General features: G+C 40.9%; 3 protein-coding genes across 9 annotated transcripts in view; 1 reads left to right on the top strand and 2 right to left on the bottom strand.

Annotated features, from left to right (window-relative positions):
* Positions 1–5,812, bottom strand: part of itsn1 (intersectin 1 (SH3 domain protein)) — a 32,467-nt gene extending 26,655 nt beyond the window's left edge. For all 4 annotated transcript variants that reach the window (XM_079559634.1, XM_079559636.1, XM_079559635.1 and 1 more), the window contains exons 1-11: positions 5,656–5,812; positions 4,452–4,515; positions 3,418–3,507; positions 3,162–3,225; positions 2,264–2,424; positions 1,812–1,997; positions 1,615–1,675; positions 1,438–1,535; positions 428–491; positions 221–358; positions 34–128 (exon numbers count right to left, since the gene is read on the bottom strand). In XM_079559634.1, coding sequence (XP_079415760.1) covers positions 34–128; positions 221–358; positions 428–491; positions 1,438–1,535; positions 1,615–1,675; positions 1,812–1,997; positions 2,264–2,424; positions 3,162–3,225; positions 3,418–3,507; positions 4,452–4,479 — 985 coding nt within the window. In that variant the 5' untranslated portion in view covers positions 4,480–4,515; positions 5,656–5,812. The remainder of the gene's footprint in view (positions 1–33; positions 129–220; positions 359–427; positions 492–1,437; positions 1,536–1,614; positions 1,676–1,811; positions 1,998–2,263; positions 2,425–3,161; positions 3,226–3,417; positions 3,508–4,451; positions 4,516–5,655) is intronic.
* A 589-nt stretch (positions 5,813–6,401) lies between these two features.
* cryzl1 (crystallin, zeta (quinone reductase)-like 1) lies at positions 6,402–13,037 on the top strand. Of its 3 annotated transcripts, XM_079560035.1 has the most exons (13): positions 6,403–6,593; positions 9,119–9,196; positions 9,268–9,340; positions 9,407–9,451; positions 9,534–9,602; positions 9,787–9,920; positions 10,004–10,115; positions 10,511–10,531; positions 10,657–10,755; positions 10,839–10,951; positions 11,149–11,254; positions 11,326–11,371; positions 12,909–13,037. In XM_079560035.1, exons 1-13 carry the CDS (start codon positions 6,528–6,530, stop codon positions 13,012–13,014), a joined length of 1,068 nt encoding a protein of 355 aa, XP_079416161.1. In that variant the 5' UTR covers positions 6,403–6,527; the 3' UTR covers positions 13,015–13,037. The 3 variants fall into 3 exon arrangements, with proteins under 3 accessions (XP_079416162.1, XP_079416161.1, XP_079416163.1); XM_079560036.1 differs by lacking the exon at positions 9,407–9,451 and having other exon boundaries at positions 6,402–6,593; XM_079560037.1 differs by lacking the exons at positions 9,407–9,451; positions 9,534–9,602 and having other exon boundaries at positions 6,404–6,593.
* Positions 13,038–13,074: 37 nt separating this feature from the next.
* setd4 (SET domain containing 4) lies at positions 13,075–20,077 on the bottom strand. Of its 2 annotated transcripts, none has more exons than XM_079559843.1 (13): positions 19,969–20,077; positions 19,271–19,353; positions 19,104–19,199; positions 16,812–16,849; positions 16,328–16,416; positions 16,022–16,258; positions 15,719–15,778; positions 15,508–15,637; positions 14,846–15,020; positions 14,698–14,776; positions 14,542–14,622; positions 13,852–13,975; positions 13,075–13,774 (listed from the first exon to the last, which is right to left on the bottom strand). In XM_079559843.1, the coding sequence occupies exons 2-13, from the start codon at positions 19,341–19,343 to the stop codon at positions 13,625–13,627; spliced, it is 1,332 nt and encodes a 443-aa protein (XP_079415969.1). In that variant the 5' UTR covers positions 19,344–19,353; positions 19,969–20,077; the 3' UTR covers positions 13,075–13,624. The 2 variants fall into 2 exon arrangements, with proteins under 2 accessions (XP_079415969.1, XP_079415970.1); XM_079559844.1 differs by having other exon boundaries at positions 16,812–16,843.
* Positions 20,078–20,356: the final 279 nt, after the last annotated feature.

Below are 20,356 nucleotides of genomic sequence, written 5' to 3'. Positions count from 1 at the left end.
ATAAATATGCAAAGCACTACAATATGAAGATACCTGGCAGTTTCTTATCCTGAGCGCTCTCTGCTTCCTCTTCAGCCTCTTCTTGAACTGCCTTCTGATCTAACTGCACACTGTCACTACGCACACGCCTACAAAACAAAGAGTCAAACCGCTCAAAATGACCTCGACCGAACATTGGCATTCTGAGAATTGTTGACACCTGTACGTCTTCAGTATTTACCTAAAAGTTGGGGGGATGTAATCTGGGGGTAACACTGGAGGGAGCGGTACGCCTGACATGGCCATATCAATGAGGTGCATAGCCAAAATGAATTCCTCAGCCGTTAGTTTTCCGTCCTGGTCAATATCTGACAAACTCCTGAAAAGGAAATTCGTATTACACATACAGATGAAAACAATCAAATCACACATGATGAAGTTATCTGACCATATCGTGGCAAGCTGGGTCTGAGGAAGACTGGACTGCATTAGAATTGTTCGAGCTTGAGGTCCTGTAAGGCAAATATAATGAGCCCAAGGATGCTTTTGTGCAAGCTATAATCAAACACAAGTTGTTGTGAGGCCTTTTGGCACCCAGGCGCTTCAGACAGTAGTGCAGAGTCGGCAGGCAAGGTCGCCATGACAGAGTGCCAGGTTTGTGCCACTTTTTTCACTAAATGTCACAGTGCACAAGTATTTGATTATTTTATGTAAGCCTTTCAATGGCATTTAAATGGAATTAAAGTATGATTTTCCAGTAAAACAAATTTTTAAAATGGTGTAAACAGTATCCACCATAAGCACCTGATGCCTGATGGAATGCTCCATACTGAGATATGTTCTTACCTGAGCTTAGAGGAGTTGATGCGTACCTGTCTGGTCTTTGTGCGTGCGCTCAGTCACACAAAAAGACCAAAGTTGTTGTTAGCATTGGCCTCTCCTCCTTTCTTCTATGGGGTCAAACAGGGGTGAAGTTAGAACCGACCAAGCTCTTCCACGTTTTCCCTTACACACCTTAGAAGTACGTCCGGCAGTAACATCTTCACTCCTAAAGAATCCTGAAGATATTACTGCACGGACGTCAAAGTGCTCCTAAGGTGTTATTATGCCTTACAATATAGTACCCCTTTTTATCCGCTTAGAAAATTAACATGTTTAATTTTGTGTTACTATACTTGGACCGTGTAACTACTCATGTGACTGTATTTAATTAAGGAAAACGTGGAAAAGCTTGGTCGCTTCCAACTTCACCCTATTTGGTTCCATAGGAATATGCTGGGAGAGGCTAAATGCTAACAACACCTTTTTGCGTGACTGAGGTGACGCACAAAGACCAGACAGGTACGCATCACCTCCTCTGAGCTCAAGTAAGAACGTATCTCAGTATGGAAAAACAGTGGCCTGTTTTTTAAGGGATAAGTCGGAAAAGGAAGTCTTCTTTGCCAGGCCTTTCCATACCTGTGAGGTGTCCGCTCATCATCTTATCATGAGAATTAAAAAGTTGTCGATACTTTAGCCGAGACGACTGAGGAACAGCCCAGTCTGCCTGAACAGCACTGTTTAAAGGCAGAAAAAGATCAACAATTCCGGCATGTGCTTAAAGTCAAAGTGATAAGAAAGCCATAGCTATGTTACCTGGTACTGTCAAATGATGGCCCCTTCTGCAATTTGATACTGGATCGATTAAATGATGGAGCTTTATTGACGGAGGCAGAAACATAAAAAATGATCTTATTAAAAATTAACAATGGCTTTACTGCACTGGCCTGTTATACGTATTTTATGGCATGACTTAAGTAAAATTTGTAACACTGTGTGTCAGTAATTCTCACCTGCATGCGAGAAGCCGGCGATGGGCTGCATGATTGCTGTGGGAGGGGCACCATTGGCAATAGGTGGGGGTAATGGAGGTGGAGCAGTTGAGACAAGTGGTGGCGATAAACCAACGGGCAGAGGAGGCAGAGGGAGAGGAGGGACACCTGGTAAGGGAGCAGAGATTGGTGCTATAGCGGGCAAGCCTGCAAAAAACAGTGTTCAGAAATTAAGACAAGCATCCGGTGTATGCAAAATCCCACGACAGCAACTGTAGCGCTGTAGTGTAAAAGATAGGCGCTTCCATTACAAACACATTGTTGCTTACTAGCACTGGATTTAGTAACGTGCTGAAGTATGGCATCAATACAATAACAACTTATCAATAGAAATTAAACTCAAATAACAATAAGGAAGACCGTAGTCTCTGTCTGAGAGCTGCTGACTTTGACAAATTGCACTTGATTCTCACCAAAGGCAGGCGGCGGAGGTAAGGGCAGAGGGGGCTGCTTCATACTGGAAGGCAGTGCAGGAGGCAGAGGATGACCTTGGAGTTTTAATTTGATGAGTTTCATTGCTATTGAAAACTCGTGAATATCCATGCGACCATCGCTGTTCATGTCTGCCAGAGCCCTAAAGACCAACAAAAAGGTGGCACACATTTGTAGTGACTGCTGTTAACTGCTCCACACAGATTATTGACATCTTGGTAGTTCGTAGTACAGGGGCTGTGGGCCCGAGGTCAGGACTGAGGTATGATTTTGACCATTGCAGACATGCAAACACGAACTTGAATTAAAAATAATAAAAATGATCATAAAATATAGATGATTAAACTTAAGTTCTATAAGTTTTAGTGTGGAGGAATATTGAACAGCACACCAACATCAAAACCCTATCCCCACTCATGGTTTGGGGCTGCTTTGTTGCCTACGGGCCTGGACAACCTGCTATCATCAATAGAAAAATAAATTCACAATTTGATCAGGATATTATGCAGAACCTGAGACATTCACAAAAGTATGGAATAAGTAAGTGAATGGTATTAAATACTGGCTGATCCTTCTTTTGCTGCATTAACTGCTTTCCTGTCGTTGCAGATTAGACGCTCACAACGATCAGGATGAATCTTGGACCATTCCTCTTTACAAAGGAATGGTTTCAAGTGAATCGTGTCGATCTCTAATGGTCAGAGAGATTCCTGGCTTCACTCACTTTTTCCCTCCCTGTCCTGTGAATGTTTGCATGGTGATTACAGATGGACACGATTCGCGTGAATGGTATTATCAAGGTCAAAATGGCAAATTTCGCCAAAAAGCGTCACATTTGCATGTATGCATTGGGCAGATCAAGAGTCACCAAGCACTTACCAGATTTGAGCCAGGACAGGAGGAGGCAGACCTGACTGGAGGAAAAAGCTTCTGGCCTGGTCACCTAAGGAAAAAGGTAAAGACCCATGAAAACAACTCAAAGAAGCAGACAGAGCCACAAAATTCAAACAATGAACCATTCGTCAGAACAAAGCATAGGTGAACTCTGTTGGGAACGGATCCAGGTCAAGTGAGACGGTCATGTTCTGTCCTTCAGTCCTAGTGACTGTCCTTGAGCATGTGTGTCAAGATTCACCTGTAATGTAACCCGCGCTGGGAGAGAGGCTGTGGAACTGCTGATCATGTTTGGCTCTCTCATCCGCTGAAACTAAATACACATCTGGACCTGAATCAGAGACAAACATGCAGACATGAAAACAAAGTCAGTCTTCATACAGAAGCCATAAAGATATCCCTGAAGAAAGAATGATGTCAACAAACTAGGGCTGCAACTAACAATTATTTTGGTAATCGATTAATCTACCGATTATTTTTACGATTACTCGATTAATCGCTTGGCTGTGAAAGATGCATGGAAATTGCATTTTTTTCAATTTTTTTATCACATAAAGCTAAAGTGGCGCCGCTTGAGGACACATGGATGGAGTAAACTTAAAGTAAACGTTTGTCGGAGACTCTTTGTGCTAATTCTGCTTTCTGATTGGACGAGACAAAGACAGATATTTATGAAATTAAGGATGAACAAACACTGCAGACCCTAACTTTAAAAAACAAAGTAGGTTTTCATCCAAAATACATAATTGTCATGTCTTTTTTGCTCAATTTTAGCCTGTGTTTACTAGAAAACGATTAATCGATTACTGAAATAGTTGACAACTATTTTAGTAATCGATTAGTTGTCGATTAATCGATTAGTTGTTTCAGCCCTACAACAAACTATCCTTAGGTAGTTTTGTCCTATGAGGAACAAAGGCCAGCTGCTGTCCACAAAGCATGTCTAAGCATTTAAACAGGAAATGGCAAACAAGCAACCCTCAAACTCATCAGATAAATCAAGATATTTGAAGCAACAAAAACAGTCCAAGCTTTGATGTGAGAAAAGTTTCATTTGTGGAAGACAAAAAGCCATTGTGACACATATATTTTCCCACAAAATGGTGAGCAACAAATGCATTATGATGTGTTCTCAGCATCTGACCAAAAGCAATTGACCACAAACATGTCTTGTGAATGAGCCCCACTCTTGGATAAAAAAGACTTTCCACATGCATTTGAAAGCATTATTGGTGTATTCAAGTTATCCACAACAACATTATGCCCATGTCTGACCTGTGAAAGTGGTGGGGAACTGCGCCATGCTTCACTCACTCAAATGTGGGCTGTGACAGAACACCTGTAAAAAAGAAAATCATCCCATTTATTGGCTGTTCAATTCAATTTAAATCATTCTATCTCTCTGCTTCCAATGTATTTGATAATGCTCTGTGAAGTATTGTCATTTTGCACAGACAGTGCAAAAAAGACAAAAGAGGAACACAGTTATATACAAAGAAACACCCTTTCCAAACTCAGCAAGTGTTCACAAGAGATAGAACAGAAAACAGAGCTAATTAAATTACATTGAATTACCAGTTATTTATCTGTGAGTTGAAATGAGGTCTGCAAATGTAAAAAATAATAATAATAATTTTAAAAAAAGTTTCTGTGCCTGTGTTTTAATGAGTTCCTGAGACAACGTATTAGGGTTACAACATATCGAGATGTTGCAATATTGGCGGATGCTCTGGTATCTTTAGTCAGCAGGCAGATACTTCAGAAAAAAGAAGTGACCAGTGATGCACCACTAACAGAAAAACAAAGCGACAATAAGAGTGACAATCCCATGTACTGTAACAAATGGGAAACACTCTGATAAACCCACAATCCAACACTTAGAGGTCCCCAGGTGTGTCCAGCATGAATGACAGGCCTCTCGAGGGATGACAGCCGCACTGAACACACACAAACTGTCAAACTAGGCGACCTCTACTTGTCTATTTCTTTCGTGTCAAGATCCATCGAAATTAATTTATAGCTGTAGGGATTTTCAGACGCCATATTTAAAGGCAATGTAGTTGCACAGCATTTAAGGACGGTCGACGAATATCAAAGTTGTTAGAGCGACTCTCTCTAAATATAATATTTATAGTTGTATTAACACAAATCGGGGTTATCATACGCGGTTTAGATGAAATAGCCCTGGATGGAGACAGAGGGGCAGGGATGCAGTGATTTAACATTAGCATATCGGCTAACAAGCAGAAGAGCCAATAGTCACCATCATGCTAGCACATATCTTTGCAATTTTAAAATTAAAAAGACACAACATAGTTAGTCAATAAACATATGTAAAGTGAGCGGTAAAGATAAAGTATTAAGAGAGGCGTTCGCTTCATTTCCTCACTAATACAGCTAGCAAGGCAGGCTAACCAGTAAGAAGCTAACGACACCCAGGACATTCTCTTACAGCATCCGTACTATGCTATGATCTTACCTCATATTTCAGTTTTATTCGCACGCACTTAAAGGTAGAGCTTCTCTATGTGACCATATAATTCAGTATCGCCTCCCAGGTGTTTCTGAGGTATTTTAAACCCTCGTTGAAGCTCACAAAATTCCCACCGACAGAGGAACTGTAGCAGGAAAATGGGGTACAGCTGCTAATATATCGCGAGATGTCACGTTATACTTGCAATGGGCACACATTTCGCGAGAGGATAAAAGGAGTTTGTGTGGATATGTGTGCAAGGCAAGGATGTGTCAAATATCCCTGCAGTGTGTCCACATCCTTCTGTTTCAGCAATGATTGTTTGTGTTTTATTGGGTTTCTGATATTTTTAGCCTATAGTATTATTTATTTTCCAGCGTAAATCTTGTTGTTAATGCAGTATAATAACAACAACAACAACAACAACAACAACAACAACAATAATAATAATAATAATAATAATAATAATAATAATAATAATAATAATAATAATAATAATAACAACAATAACAATAACATTAACAATAATAGTTGCGATTTTTATTATTATTATTTTATTTTTTCAAAATTGTTTACACATTGGCAAGGAGAATGTGTCTTGTCCAAGAACACCGGTCAATCTATGCTTTTTTTTTTTTTTTTTTTTTATAATAACCATATTTCTTTCTTTCTTCACTTCAAGAGTCTTGTTATAGCTGAGTCAGTTCCACCAACAGCCAGTGACAGGCAGCAATCCGCAGTTCCAAGTAAAGACAGACCGAAAATCACAAGACGACGAAGAAAAATCACTTCCGGTCTGGTCGGAAAGCGCAAATGACACTTTTCCACTTTTCCCACTTAAATAAATCATATTAATTTGGCGAAAGCTACTAGGAAAAATGAAAGGCCTGTACTGTCGAGTAAATGAGCGTGATGTTGATCCCCAGTTCGTGATTCAAGAAATGGTAGGAATGTGTTTTGTTACATTCCTTGTGGCTTGCACAAAATTTTATATGTAACAGTTTATGGTTTATTTAGGCCTATTGCTTGAGTATGGTTGTTAAACCCTAACCATAGCAATTAGGCTATGGCTAACCTATTTATGCAACCGCTGCAACAGATCAGACAGTGCTCCTCAAAGAGCCAAAACTGTATGACGCTCAGGGGGAACCAGTGGCTCTTTCATAATTAAAGTCTTGTCCATAGAATAAACCTAATATACCGGTAGCTAATTTCCATTGGCTCACAACCAGGGGAGAGCGGGGTGGGTTGGGTCACATAATACATTTCGGCCACACATTATTTTACATTATCTTGATACTTTGCACCTAACTAAATTACATTTAGTACAATACAATCTTTTTTAAGAATCGGTCATAACTTGTACCTGTAGTATATAAAATGGAATTCTGTGTATTAGTGGGCCTACTTTAGAAGTAGACATAATGTCATAAGGCTCTTAGGGTTAGGTACATTGTAGGTACATTGTTTCATAGCATTACATTGTACTAAAGTGGGCTTTAAATCTTAAGGCTCAATAGAATATTCAATAGAAACAGAATAATATACATTTTAATGATTGCAATGATTCAAGTTGGGTTAGTCCAAGGGGAGAGTTGGGTCACTATTTTGGAGCATAGACACTAACATTTAGCTATGACGGCATTATATCTTATAGAATTGTTATATATTGAAACAGGCATCTTTCACGCAGTGTTCATTATTAATGAACTTGAATCCCTGAACTTGATAACCACAATTATCTACAGGAAACATAATAGATGGAGTAGCTCTGGCAATACCTCCTACAGAGAAAGTGGACCTAGCATGAAACAACAGTCGCTGGCTTCATAAGTTCTAATACTTCCTTTTTTGGGTTTGCAAACAAAACAGGACATCCCCAATAACAGGCCATCCACCACTCCTTCAGTCACTCCTTCACCAAAACATGTTTACCAGGTGTCAGGTATGAAAGGCTTGGAACAGTAATCCCAACGCTCCCCACAGCATTTAACCCAATGCTCCCCAGACGCCACTTTAGATATTTTCACCTCCAGCCAAAAAGTACATGGCATTTACTCAATGATTAGCATACCTACTTAGTCTTATGCATAGATTGTTCCATTCATATTTGTGCTTAGTAGCAACGAGGGTTTTAGCAACGAGCTTAACCAGGACAAAACTGAAGTTTTAGTCATCGGTCCTGAGGCCCAGAGAGAGAAACTTTTACCCAAACTACAGTCCCTGTGTATTAATCCTCCTCACAGGTGAAGAACCCGGGTGTGATTTTTGACTCTGAGCTGGCGTTTATTCCACACATTAAGAATATCACAAAGATAGGTTTTTACCATCTAAAGAACATAGCCAGAGTCCGCCCCATTCTCTCTCGGGCCAACACAGAGACGCTAATGCATGCTTTTATCACCAGTCGTATCGACTACTGTAATGCCCTGCTTTCTGGTCTTTCCAAAAAGAGTATCTCAGGTCTACAACTCTTACAAAATTCAGCAGCTCGTGTCCTGACGAAGACCAGGAGGCGGGACCACATTACACCGGTTTTAGAATCGCTGCATTGGCTCCCCGTGTGTTTCAGGATTGATTTTAAAGTTCTTTTAATGGTTTTTAGATGTCTTAATGGTCTTGATCCTTCTTATCTTTCAGAACTGCTTTTACCTTACGAACCTTCACGGCCCCTTCGCTCCTCCGGCAGGGGTCTCCTAATTATTCCTAAAGTCAACAAAAAGACTCATGGTGAGGCGTCTTTCCAATATTACGGCCCTCGCCTCTGGAACGACCTGCCGGAGGAGCTCAGGGCTGCAGAGAACGTTCAAGTTTTTAAGAGCAGGCTCATGACCCACTTTTTCAGCTTAGCTTTTAGCTGATATCTATTTACTTATTCATTTATTTATTTTTAATTCTTATTTATGTTTATAATTATCTTATTATACTAGTTTTTAGTTAGTTTTATATATATGTTTTTATTATTCTAATGTTTTATTTGCATATTGCAGTTTTGCATTTTTAGAATTTCCACTGTTTCCTCTGAGGGAGCCCTCTGCCCCGGGAGCGGTGGTTGGCTGTGGCTATGTGGGCACTGTCCTCTGGGTGCCCGGGTGGAGGTGTGATGTTTCTGCTGCACCTCCGCTGGGTGTCCGGTGGTGGTGCCCTGTGGCTGTGGCTGATGTACCGCTCCCGGTGCAGACGACTCCTCTAATGGCATTTCCTTACCTGGTTCATCTGTACCCAGACTCAGCACTATGTCCATTATCTCATCATGTGCGTCTGTCCGGGAATGCGTGTGCGTGTGTTTGTGTGGCTATGGGGAGGGGGGTGGGGTGAGCAGCAGTGTTGTTGTCTGTTTGGAAGAGTGGGTGGTTGGGTGGGCGGGAACTGCTTTTAATCTGTAAAGCACTTTGTGTTACAAACCTTGTATGAAAAGTGCTTTATAAATAAAGTTTTGATTGATTGATTGTGTGTCTGCTGCTTCTAGAGTCTTCCAGAGGCCTTGAGCTGTCATCAGGTCCGCGTTGAAGTTAAGGCGTGTGGACTGAGCAGTGTGGACCCCCAGGTATAAGCACCTACTCTCCCTTTTAACACCTTCCAGAGACAGCTACATGATTTGTTTGTGTTGTGCTGTAGTTACTCAGGGAAATGAAGATTCAGAAAGAGTTGATTTCTGTTGGCCGAGAGGTCGTTGGAGTTGTTAAACAAGGTAAAATTCTAAAAATACCATTACAGTTCATATAACTTAATACACGAGTAACTGTTCTCTTTACAGTGGGATCCAAGGTGTCTCTATTTCAGCCTGAGGAGGAGGTTGTAGGTGGAGTGCATTTGATATAGGTACTTTGTCTTACAAATGCATCAAAGGTTCTAGTTAAATGTAATATTTTGGTGCCTTTCAGGAATTCTTCCTCTAGATTGCCCATTTTCTGGGCTGTGTGGATTCATTGACATTGATGAACAGTATTTAGGTAATTATAAACATTAGGTATTATTGGCTTGCAATAGATAGAACACTAGATTGAGAGGACAGTATCGTTCTAAATGAGTTGTAGATTATATTTTCTACTACACGGTCACATTTTGTTCCTTAATGCCTTTGTGACCTTCATGGCATAAACCTACCACTGCTGACTCATGTTGTGTGATTTTTAGTTCACAAGCCGGTGCAGCTGAGCTGTGTGACAGTAGCTGCAGGCCTGCGTGATGCTGTGGGTGCGTACACTGCTTTGCACACCCTGGCTCACATGACGGCCTGGCAAAGTGTCCTGGTGGTGGATGGCGCCAGCGTAAGGAAACTCTTGTACTTAACTCTTACACTGATTGTGGTGTCTGTGAACATTTGTGACTGGACCCATTGTCTCCTCAACAGTCGTTTGGTTTGATGTGCATTCAGTTGGCTTGGTACCACGGACTGAAGGTTGTGACCACCTCACACTCTCCTCAAGACCACACCTTCTTAGAGCAGCTTCGACCAACTGTGGGTCCGTTCATTGTGGTTCTTATTAGAGGTTGACCGATATTTGGGTATTTTACAATATCGGCTGATATCTCTATGGAAATGATAGAGACTACCCGTTTTTTGCTCTTTGGAATCTGCTGATTTTTGTCTCTCAAACAAGCTTCCTCTAAAGTACCTACTAAACATAAATATATCAGCCCTATGCCCCAACAATTCAACACTGACACATTTTACAGTTTAGGAGCATCATACACAGGGTTATAAACAAGACGATAGGAAAAATCGGCTGAAAATATTGGCTGTGCAAATCGGCATTGGCATTGGCCTTAGAAAAACCCATATCGGTTGACCTAAGTTCTTATTATTGTGGCATCAATGATTTATTAATAATTAATTATCTTTATTTCCTGTCTGCAGGTGTTCAGGATCCTCTTGTAGGTGAGGTCATGTTTTTGCATCATCTTTGAGGCTTTCCTTCATTTCTTCATAAATGTTCCTATTGTTTCTTTGAGTCTACTCTGTGGCTATGTATGATTAGTGATGGCTGCAGTGTTAATTCACAGCCAGAGTGATTCCAGTCTACAAGGGACCATCTGAATTGGTGCCTGCCATCTTGGAGGAAACCGGGGGTCTTGGAGTGGATATAGTCATAGACTCTGGGGGTAGCTTATTTTGGTATTTTTCCCTCAATTTGAACCCAGTTAAATTTACTGTAACAAATAATACATTGTCTTCCCATGATCAGTGCGTCTACATGAGGAGGAAGAGCCTGAGCTCTATTCTGGCCCCCACAAACATGATCTCATTGATGTGCTCGCTGTCGGGGGGCGCTGGGTCACTTCTCATCCACACTTGCAAGTATGAAATTCACTGTATAAATATGTAATTAAAATTATTGAATATTATAAGCAAATTATTTTTATTTACGTAATCAAACTGCGCTGTGCAGCAGTCAATCATCAGTTTATACCTCAACCACACTACCTATTTATTGCCAATAACTCTTGTCTATGTGTGACACTTGGGTCTAATTTAACCCTTATACCTTGCCACAGTTGGATCCCCCCGATTGCAGTTACCTTCATGTGAAGTCTGCCTCGTTATCATTTTTAAACCCCGAAGTGTGGACTACTTCGTCTGCTCAACATGGTCGATATCTTCGTATCCTTCATAAACATCATGTATTGTTTCTTTTCATAGTCTTTGAATGGTTCCTATCAGTTTGTCTTCAGATATTCTAAAGGACATTGTTGACAAGCTGTCCTCTGGAGTGCTGAGGTATGTCCTGTCCAGCCATTGCAGTTGTATATTGTTAGTTTAACCTTGTAATGAAGGTCTTTCCTCAAGTTTTTATTTTCAATATTTAACCAAAAAGTATGAATACACTAAAATGATTGGTAATTAGTTTTTCTGGTCGTTCAATGCTTGAATTAGCCATCAGTAGAAATACAGCTTTACATTTAACATATTAAACAGCACACAGTATTTTATGGATTGGAATGAATATTTTTATTTAGGTCTCAGCTTGTCGTTGAAGGGTGATGGTGGGCTCCCATGTCACACCAGATAACTGGTGGACATTTGCAATATATTGCACGACTACTCCACTTTATTTAGTAAATAGCTACTTTCATTGACCACATCTTTGAGAGCTGTGCGTTTTACATAAGGTATAAGGTGCTTTTTTTGTCCTCTGCATTTAACCCATCCTTCGAGGCGGCTGGGACGACCCGTAAGGATCAGTGGGTGATGGCAGGTCCGCCCCCAGGGACCCATCTCCAGATGTGGAGCCAGGCAGGTGTTCAGAAACACCTGGCTGGAGGATTCACCTATTGCACATGTTTTTAGTGGGGAAACCGGAGTACCCGGAGTAAACCTACACAGACACGGGGAGAACATACAAACTCCGTGCAGGTGGGAATTGAACCTGGACCTTCTAGCTGTGAAGCAGCTAGAAGTGCTAACCTCTGCTAACGTGCCGTACTTGGGTGGACATTTGGCCAATAGGATTCTCAATGTACAATTAGATGCCATTTTTCTTACATGGAGGGCAGGGGCCTATATGTCTCTGGGCCTTTCCGAAACCATTCCCTCCTCCCTTCCCCTACACCCTTCCACTCAGGCCTCAGTGAGGGCACCTCCAGAGGTTCACTCAACAGAGAAATTCGAGCTGTGACTTTCAGACGCACTCTCCCTCTCCCTTACGAACTGCACAGCCCATAATGTGGCAAAAATCACAAATTTGACTGATCATACTTTTAAATAAATAAAAGGTTCTCTTATGACTTAACAAAGTAATTCAGATTCAAATATGTCATATTTACATTATATAATTTAGCTTCTTCAAACTCACAAGTGAGAACTTTTCCTCTCCCAATAAAATCATATTAAGTCTCACTGTCGCTTTCTTTTTCATTAATAAATGTCTATATGACGATAAAGTTGTTAAAATGAACACTTGGGTCCTAAGTAAACACAGAACTGTAGTTGTTTGGTGTGTTGCTCGTGGGACTGCTCTCCGGTGTAACACACACCTGTTAAGTGTGGTGTCGATGTAGACTCGCTGAGAAGGAGCTTTTCTCCCACTCCCCCTCACTGAGTGATCCATTTCGGACAGAACTCCACTCCGCGGGCACACGCAAATTGAGTGTTAGGGGGTAGGGTGAGGGAGGAGGGAGCGGTTTCGGAAAGGCCCTCTGTCTATAGGCAATAGAATATCATTGAATTCCGAAATTTCAGATGTTTAACCTTTTCTGTTTTCACCTGATAATGATCGAATGGCTTTGTTATATAAATTGACTGTCTTTCTGTACAGGCCTCGACCAGAGGAGTTCCCTCTGTATGAAGCGACTGTTGCCATGGAGACTCTCCAGCGACACCCGAAGAAAAAGGCTGTGGTCAAATTCTCAGCTGAGGACTGATTCATTCATATTATAAGAGGACCTCTGGCACAGTCTGGCACGAGATCTTTAACAAGTCATGCAGTGATACATTAACTGTGGCGCTCCTTTACAGTGTAATTCAAACAATGTCACGTCTATTGTAAGAAACACACCTTTGACAAACACAAGCTAGTTCACAAACCACTCTTTCAATACTCAAAGTCTCAAGGTTAAGAGGGAACATTTTAGATTATATTTAATTGCAAATAGAAAGGGCAGTATCTCATAAAAGAAATGTAATTTTTTAAGATGTAGACTAATTGAACCAGCAGGATTTCTTACACATAAAACACAACACCAGTCCAAATATATTTTTGCTGCATTATAACTTAGTTAAAACCTCAAAGAGTTGATACAGTTGTGTCTTCGTGATGAGCCATAAAAGTAGTTATACAAAATTCTTTCCAGTCAATCTCCGTTTGACTTGGGCGACTGCAGTGCTGAGACTGGCGTAGAGCTCCATCAGAGTAAGTTGGTAAGATTTTGGACATACAGTAGAAGTGACCCACACACCCATCAGTGGTCTTAGAAACTGCGTCCACCTGGCTCTTCTGACTCAGATTTTGTTCAACATTTGCTGTAAAGTATCTCAAGATAAGTGCTCGATAGAGACCTGATTTTGTGTAATCAAAGAATCGAGGCACTTTCCCAAAATGCACCTCTCCTCTTGCCGTAAAGCCATGACAACACCCAGCTGTTCGGTCAGCGGAGCTTCACATTGCAGCAGCATCTGGGAGATCTGGGCGGTCACACACAGTTGTTTGCAGAGCATAGAAAATACATTTTGATTCTCTGAAGGCTCTTTTGGACACTCACCTTCTCCAGGGCTGTGTCTGTGTCCTTCAATGCATGGACACACAGGGTGCAAATAGTTTGGGTGCACCACCTCTCTCTTTCCTCACACTGAATTTGTCCAAGCAGCACAGCCTTCCATTGACCCCTGAGGACATTTCAAAGGACACATTTGTAGAATTTACCACAGATTTGAGGCTGATACATTGACATTTTGTTCCACACCACACACTTGGCATCGTACAGTTTAGTACACTTAAATTATTTCTGGAGGACATGGGCAGCCCTGCAAGTTTCTTAGTTTAGGGACTCCTCCAAATGTTCACAGCTGAAAACTCAATTGGATCTTCTAGATCAGTGGTTCTGTTGGAAACTTGAAAAGATTTTCTATATAGAATAGTAAGTAACATCCGAGTCATAACAACAAACTGACTGTTTTGTGTCCCCCCGAAGATAGCAGGTACATAGAAGTCTATGTGTTATCAAGTTCACATGTCTTTGCAAAGACATCAAAATCATGCTTCTTCGGCGAAATTAAAGCATTATTTCAAATTGTAATTTCTCGAGAATTCCTCTTTTTTTGTAACAGTTTTTCTAATCCTCTGATACTGAACCGTTTCTTCTGCACTGTTTTTATCACCTTAACAGCACTTCAAAAGACCTGTGTTTAGGCTCAATATATAACTGCACGCAGGCATAAAAGTGTGTCCTTACAGCTGCATAGTTGTTAGGGACAGAACCCGGACCACAGTCATGAGCCTCCATCCTGGACCTTCACTGGAGATTGTCAAGTTACTGGAGCATAAGCACAAGAACAAAATATTTAAATGAACAGAAATGTACTCCAAAACATCAAATCAGAAAGCTTACCTGAGGAACTCATTTTCACGAAGGAATCCCATCTTCTGTTCCAAATTGTTGTCTCCCTGTAAAACTTTACAGAGACTGTCTGAATGGAACAAAGGCACAATTGTAAACAGAAGGCCAACTCATCCTGCCACAGTCATTTCTCCTTTACCTGTGTCTACATACACAACGCTGTGTGGGTTGTTGGTGGCTACGAAACCATACTCCAGCAGCAGGCGTTGGCTATCATGGCAGCCATAATTGATGAAGGCCTGTTGATAGCAGTCAATCCCAGCAACACTGTGGATTTCATAGCACCTTGTTGCACTGTTGAAATGAGCTGAAACCTTTTAAAACAATAGCCGAGTCATGTCATTGATCGTTTCAAAAGGCAGCCTCTCATCTCGCTGTTCATGTTCATAAACCTCATTCACATAACTCCTTGAGTCTTCAATAACTTCAGCTTTAAATCCAGCCCAGTTAATGAGGCTGGATGAGGTGTTAACTGTAATTTATATTGTATTGAGACAGTTACAGTCACTCTGCAGCACATCTAATTGCCCCAGTGGGTTAACAGAATGTTCTTTGCACTGAACTTTTATTAAAAATTCTGTTAAGCACACCTTTTCACAACCTTTTATAGGTATCATCATCATTTCGGCAACATTTACAAACACAGCATAAATGTTTATTTTACTTGTGAAAAAAAAAAAACACACATAAACCCCACATATAAATTAAGTCTATGACCTGGGCCTCAAATTTCTCCAATTGAAATGTGTACGCACTTTGGGACAGCAAATATGCAAGACTTTAAGATTTTGTTACAAGTACCTGCACGTCAGGGCGATGGTTGAGCAGGTCAAGAAAGGGAGCTAAAGCACACACATCTTCACCAGACAGGAAGGGACTGGGTGAGTGGGACATAAACACAGAGCGAGTGTTGACAGTACACCAGGCCCACCTGTGGGAGGGATTCACAACAGGAAACTTGTGTTAAGACACAGCTGCTGCCAAATATGTGCTACTCTTAATGAGGACGCACCTCAGAGCTTCATATGTAAACACGTCCTCGACAGACTCATCCACAAGAGGCTGTAGAGTCCTGAAAAAAATACACACTGTTCTTCAAATTACCTTAATCATACCTTCAAATGACTACATGTCTTTAATCATTTAAGGCATTTTGAAGTGTAATCATGAGACTCATTTGAGCTTTGTGCACTTCCAGCCAATTTCACAATCTTAATTTTATTCTCAGACTAACTGATGCCCACCTTGGGCTCAAAACAACAGGGATGGGCTTTTATGATCATGAGCTAGAATCAAAATTATATTATGCCGCTACCGGAAAAAGTGTTTATTTGAGGAATGGAGTTCTTGTACAGATGCTCTCTGCTCTAAAGCCCGCCCCCGCACGGTGACAGGTAGAACGTTCATGACGTCATCAGTGAAGTAAACAGGGCAGGTGTATGTTGTGGGCAGCAAATCAATATACGGAAACCATTCAGAGAGAGGTGATCTGTGGCGCTCCAACACCAAGAACACACACAGGACCAGGAGTGGAGAGGGCCGAGGCGTCCAGCTGTGAACAGACAATAGAACATTCAGTGCATGAGATAAACATACAAGGGTGTGATGTGTAATCATTTACCCCTTTATGAAAGGCCCCAAATAGCTGCTGAGAACAGCAGCAGTTGTCAAAAGACATGTTTGTGGTAAAGATATAAGCAGCTGGCCAGGCTAAAACAGAGACAGAAATACATTAGCCATGTGCACATAGAGTAAAAACTATTATTATATTCGTCAACCATCAAGAATGAGCATAATTTCCAGCTTAGTATTACCCATAAGTATCTAATTTATGTATTCATAAATGCATTTATGAATTATTTTAACAAAAGCATTAATTGTCTTAGGTCTAGAAGTTGGCAAGTTTTGAACATAGAGAGTGCCTTGAGGACAGGGTATTTTGTGGGTTGCAAATCACTGAAATTGCTATTTGCTTATTGTGTGATAAATACAACCTTTATAACATATATAGGTCAGAGTACTGTTCAACATTTTAGACTCCAGTCTCCATCCAGTAGTATGATATTGGTACTTTCTGAACACACACCATACATGTACTAACTGACCTTCAATGTTTTGAGAGTCTGCAGTCCTCTGCCTGTATCTGCAAACAACAAACACTTCAGATGTGGCACTCCTTATGCAGTACATCAGTACATGCCTTTGAACACACAATCCACTCGCAAATATTTATTGGTGGATAAAAGCGATATTAGTTTAAATGTAAACCAATAAAAAAGGAAGGACTGTTATAGGCCCAACAGTTTAGATTGAGTTGCTTGTGAGTCTTTTCAAAACTGCTCTTCAATAACCAGCAATAAGTAAGTTGAACACTTAGTGGATGCACTCCGCTGTGTGTCGTGGTATTCAGACTTTGTAATGCACAGGTCCTCATTTATCCCTTATTTGCATAAAATAGAACTAAAGGCTGCTTCTTTACAGACAGATATAAACTGCAGCATAAGAATCTGATTTGACAGTTATACACTGAAATATCTATCACACAGAGATGAAAAAGTCTCAAAGAAATCAACATCTCCATGCCTGACTTACGGGTTTGACAGTGTTTTATGTTGTGCAACAGACTCATTCCATGTTTGTTTCCAGCTTGTGCATATTCACAAAGTGTGTGCTGTATTACAATATCATATTGTTTTAAGAGTCTATGACATGCATGAGTCTGCAGAGAATGTTCTATAATTTAGATCTGTTCTGTTTAATGTAGCTCTATGTCAGACACTGGCCCCGTCCACTCCTCGTACCGTATTAGTCACTGTCATGATCTGAGTTTTAAATTAAATCACATGACTTTTTACCCAAGTGGGGAGATGTACTTTTTTTTGACTTGCACAAGTCTCCATCAAATGTGGCATATTCCAAGGAGATGCCCTGTCCCCAGTGCTGTTCTGCATAGGTCTGAACCACCTCAGCCAAATACTCAACAAGACTGGCTATGGATACCGACTCAGCATCAGTCACCTCCTGTACGCACGCAGCTTTTCTGCGAGCCTTAATAAAATAATTACCTTCATTACTTAGTCGCCAGTCTCACGGAGGAAATTGTAATTAATTAGATTACTTGCTACTGGAAAATCTAACAGAGTTACTAACGCCATTATTTATAAACACCATTATTCCTCAACACTGGCAAGACTCCAACAGATGACGTGCTCAGTGAATGTCTCAGACAATGAGGAACAGAGGATGAGGTGCTGGAGGTTCCGTCTTGGAAGGAAAAGCCCCTACATGGGATGTACTACCAAAACATAACTGAAGAAATCCTTCTAATGGCTTAAGTCTAGCCGCTAGACAGAGCCGGACTAAAGGACAGCACAGAGGCACTCATCATGGCTGCACACAGGAGCAGGCCTTGAGCACCAGAGCAATAGAGGCCCAGATTTACCACACCAGACAAGACCCCAGGTGTAGACTGTGCAAAGAGGCCAATGAGACAATCCAGCACATAACTGCAGGGTGTAAGATGCTGGCAGGGAAAGCTCACATGGAGCGCCATAACCAAGAGGCTGTCATAGTGTGTAGGTACATCTGGGCAGAGTATGGGCTGGAAACCCCAAGGTCAAAGTGGGAAACACCTCCACAGGTGTTAGAGAATGACCGAGCCAAGATCCAGTGGATCTTGCGGCGAACCAACTAGGCAGTTGACTATTGTGGTGGTGAACAAAGAGCAGAGGAAAGCCGTAGTGGTCGACATAGCAATACCAAGTAACCAACATCAGGAAAAATGAACATGAGAAACTCGAGAAATACCAGGGGCTCAGAGAAAAGCTGGAGAAGGCCTGGAGGGTGAAGGCATCAGTGGTGCCCGTGGTCGTTGGGGCACTCGGGACAATGACCCCAAAACTGGAGGAGTGGCTCCAGCGGATCCCAGGAAATACATCAGACATTTCAGTCCAAAAAAGTGCAGTTCAAGGAACAGCAAAGATACTGCCCAGAACCCTCAACCGCCCAGGCCTGTGGTAGAGGAACTGAGCTTTCTCAGCAACACTTTATTTTCAACACTACTTACATTGTACTAATCTCAATGAAGGCACTACACTAATTATGTAGGAATTATGTAGGAAACAACAAAGGGTGACATTACTCGAAATACGTTTTATATTTCAAATTCTTCAAAACTGCACCCTTTCTTTTTCACAATGAGCTTTATAAGGTAGTCATCTGAAATAGTGTAACAGACCTCTGAAGTTAAAACAATTTCTGGCGACTATATTGTGAAGCAAGTGTGCAGCTATTTTGAAGAATCTGTATATAAACGTAACATTTGGTTTCAAGATCTCCATTCATGCACAAGTACAAGCTCCTTACATGAGCACACACATAATAAACACACAGTGTACCTGAAAAGTGCGCTGGTTGCAGAATGGTTGATGTGAAACCCTTTTGTTTCAGGAACCTAATTAGTCGCACATACTGCTCCTGGTGACACAGAGTAACTACAAGAGAAAACACCACTGTGACTAAGTGTACCACAGACTGCAGCACAGAGGGATATAGACTATTGTACCTGACTGCACACTGGTGTTGAGTTTTCGCATCCTTCTTCGGGCCACTCGTCCAGGTCGGCTCCTTTTTCTCATTACTGAAACACTGAGAAAAGGAAGGCTTTTAATTTTGTGCAGATTCAAGCTGATCTCACTTGGATATTTACTGCATAGCATCTGGAGTCAAATCTGAAGTCTGTAGGAGACTTGCCTTAAAAAAAAAAAAAAAAATATATATATATATATATATATATATATATATATATATATATATATATATATATATATATAATGTTACATTACATTTCAGACCCAAGTGATAATTTACATGCAATCTAACACATTTAAACTTACAGACTATCACTTTAATTGTCGGAACAGTGTGAGAAGTGCATAGCGCAAGATCACACTATAATTTAAATTGTTATAATTAACTGTATTCATGTCTGACACTGACCTGCCTCACATTCTGGGTTTACAATTTTATACTGTGATGTTCACTCATGATTATCCGTATTATTCTTATAAAGAAAAAGGTTTGGTTATCCATGGGCATTTGGCTTAAATAATCATCCCACTTCACTGAGATAACTTTGATTAAACGAAACATTTTCTTGGACACCGCGAGCGTCTTCTGTCATCATCACAAGAAAGAAGTTAGATTTATCCCAGTGTTTGTTCCATTCGGATAACTGGAACGCTAATAAATGCTGTTTCTTACCAGTAAATGTTGTTTTGCAGGTTTTATGGGACCTGAATAATAACATTTCGATTCCCGTGTCATTTCGCTACTTGACCACAAACAGATCAGTTCATTTTCGTACTCTGACCACGTGCTTGTCTTATTATTCCGGTTCTGCGCACAAGAGCTGCGCGTGGATCCTCCCACAAACACTCTTGTTACACATTTGTTAAGACTTGATCATAAAATCATACATTCCCAGAGAACAGACGGACATCACGTTCCTTTAGCTGTACTCCACGTGGACCAAACCAAGGTAAAATACTGCCTTGTTTGTTTATAGATTTAGCTGAAACGTTTTTGAGGGATAATTTGCATGAATCAGCATGACTCAGCAGTTTAGAAGCCTGTGTATTTTACGTTTCTG

This window comes from Gobius niger (assembly GCF_951799975.1).
Source record: "Gobius niger genome assembly, chromosome: 7".
Classification (NCBI taxonomy): domain Eukaryota; kingdom Metazoa; phylum Chordata; class Actinopteri; order Gobiiformes; family Gobiidae; genus Gobius; species Gobius niger.
This window is presented reverse-complemented; position numbering and strand designations above follow the sequence as displayed.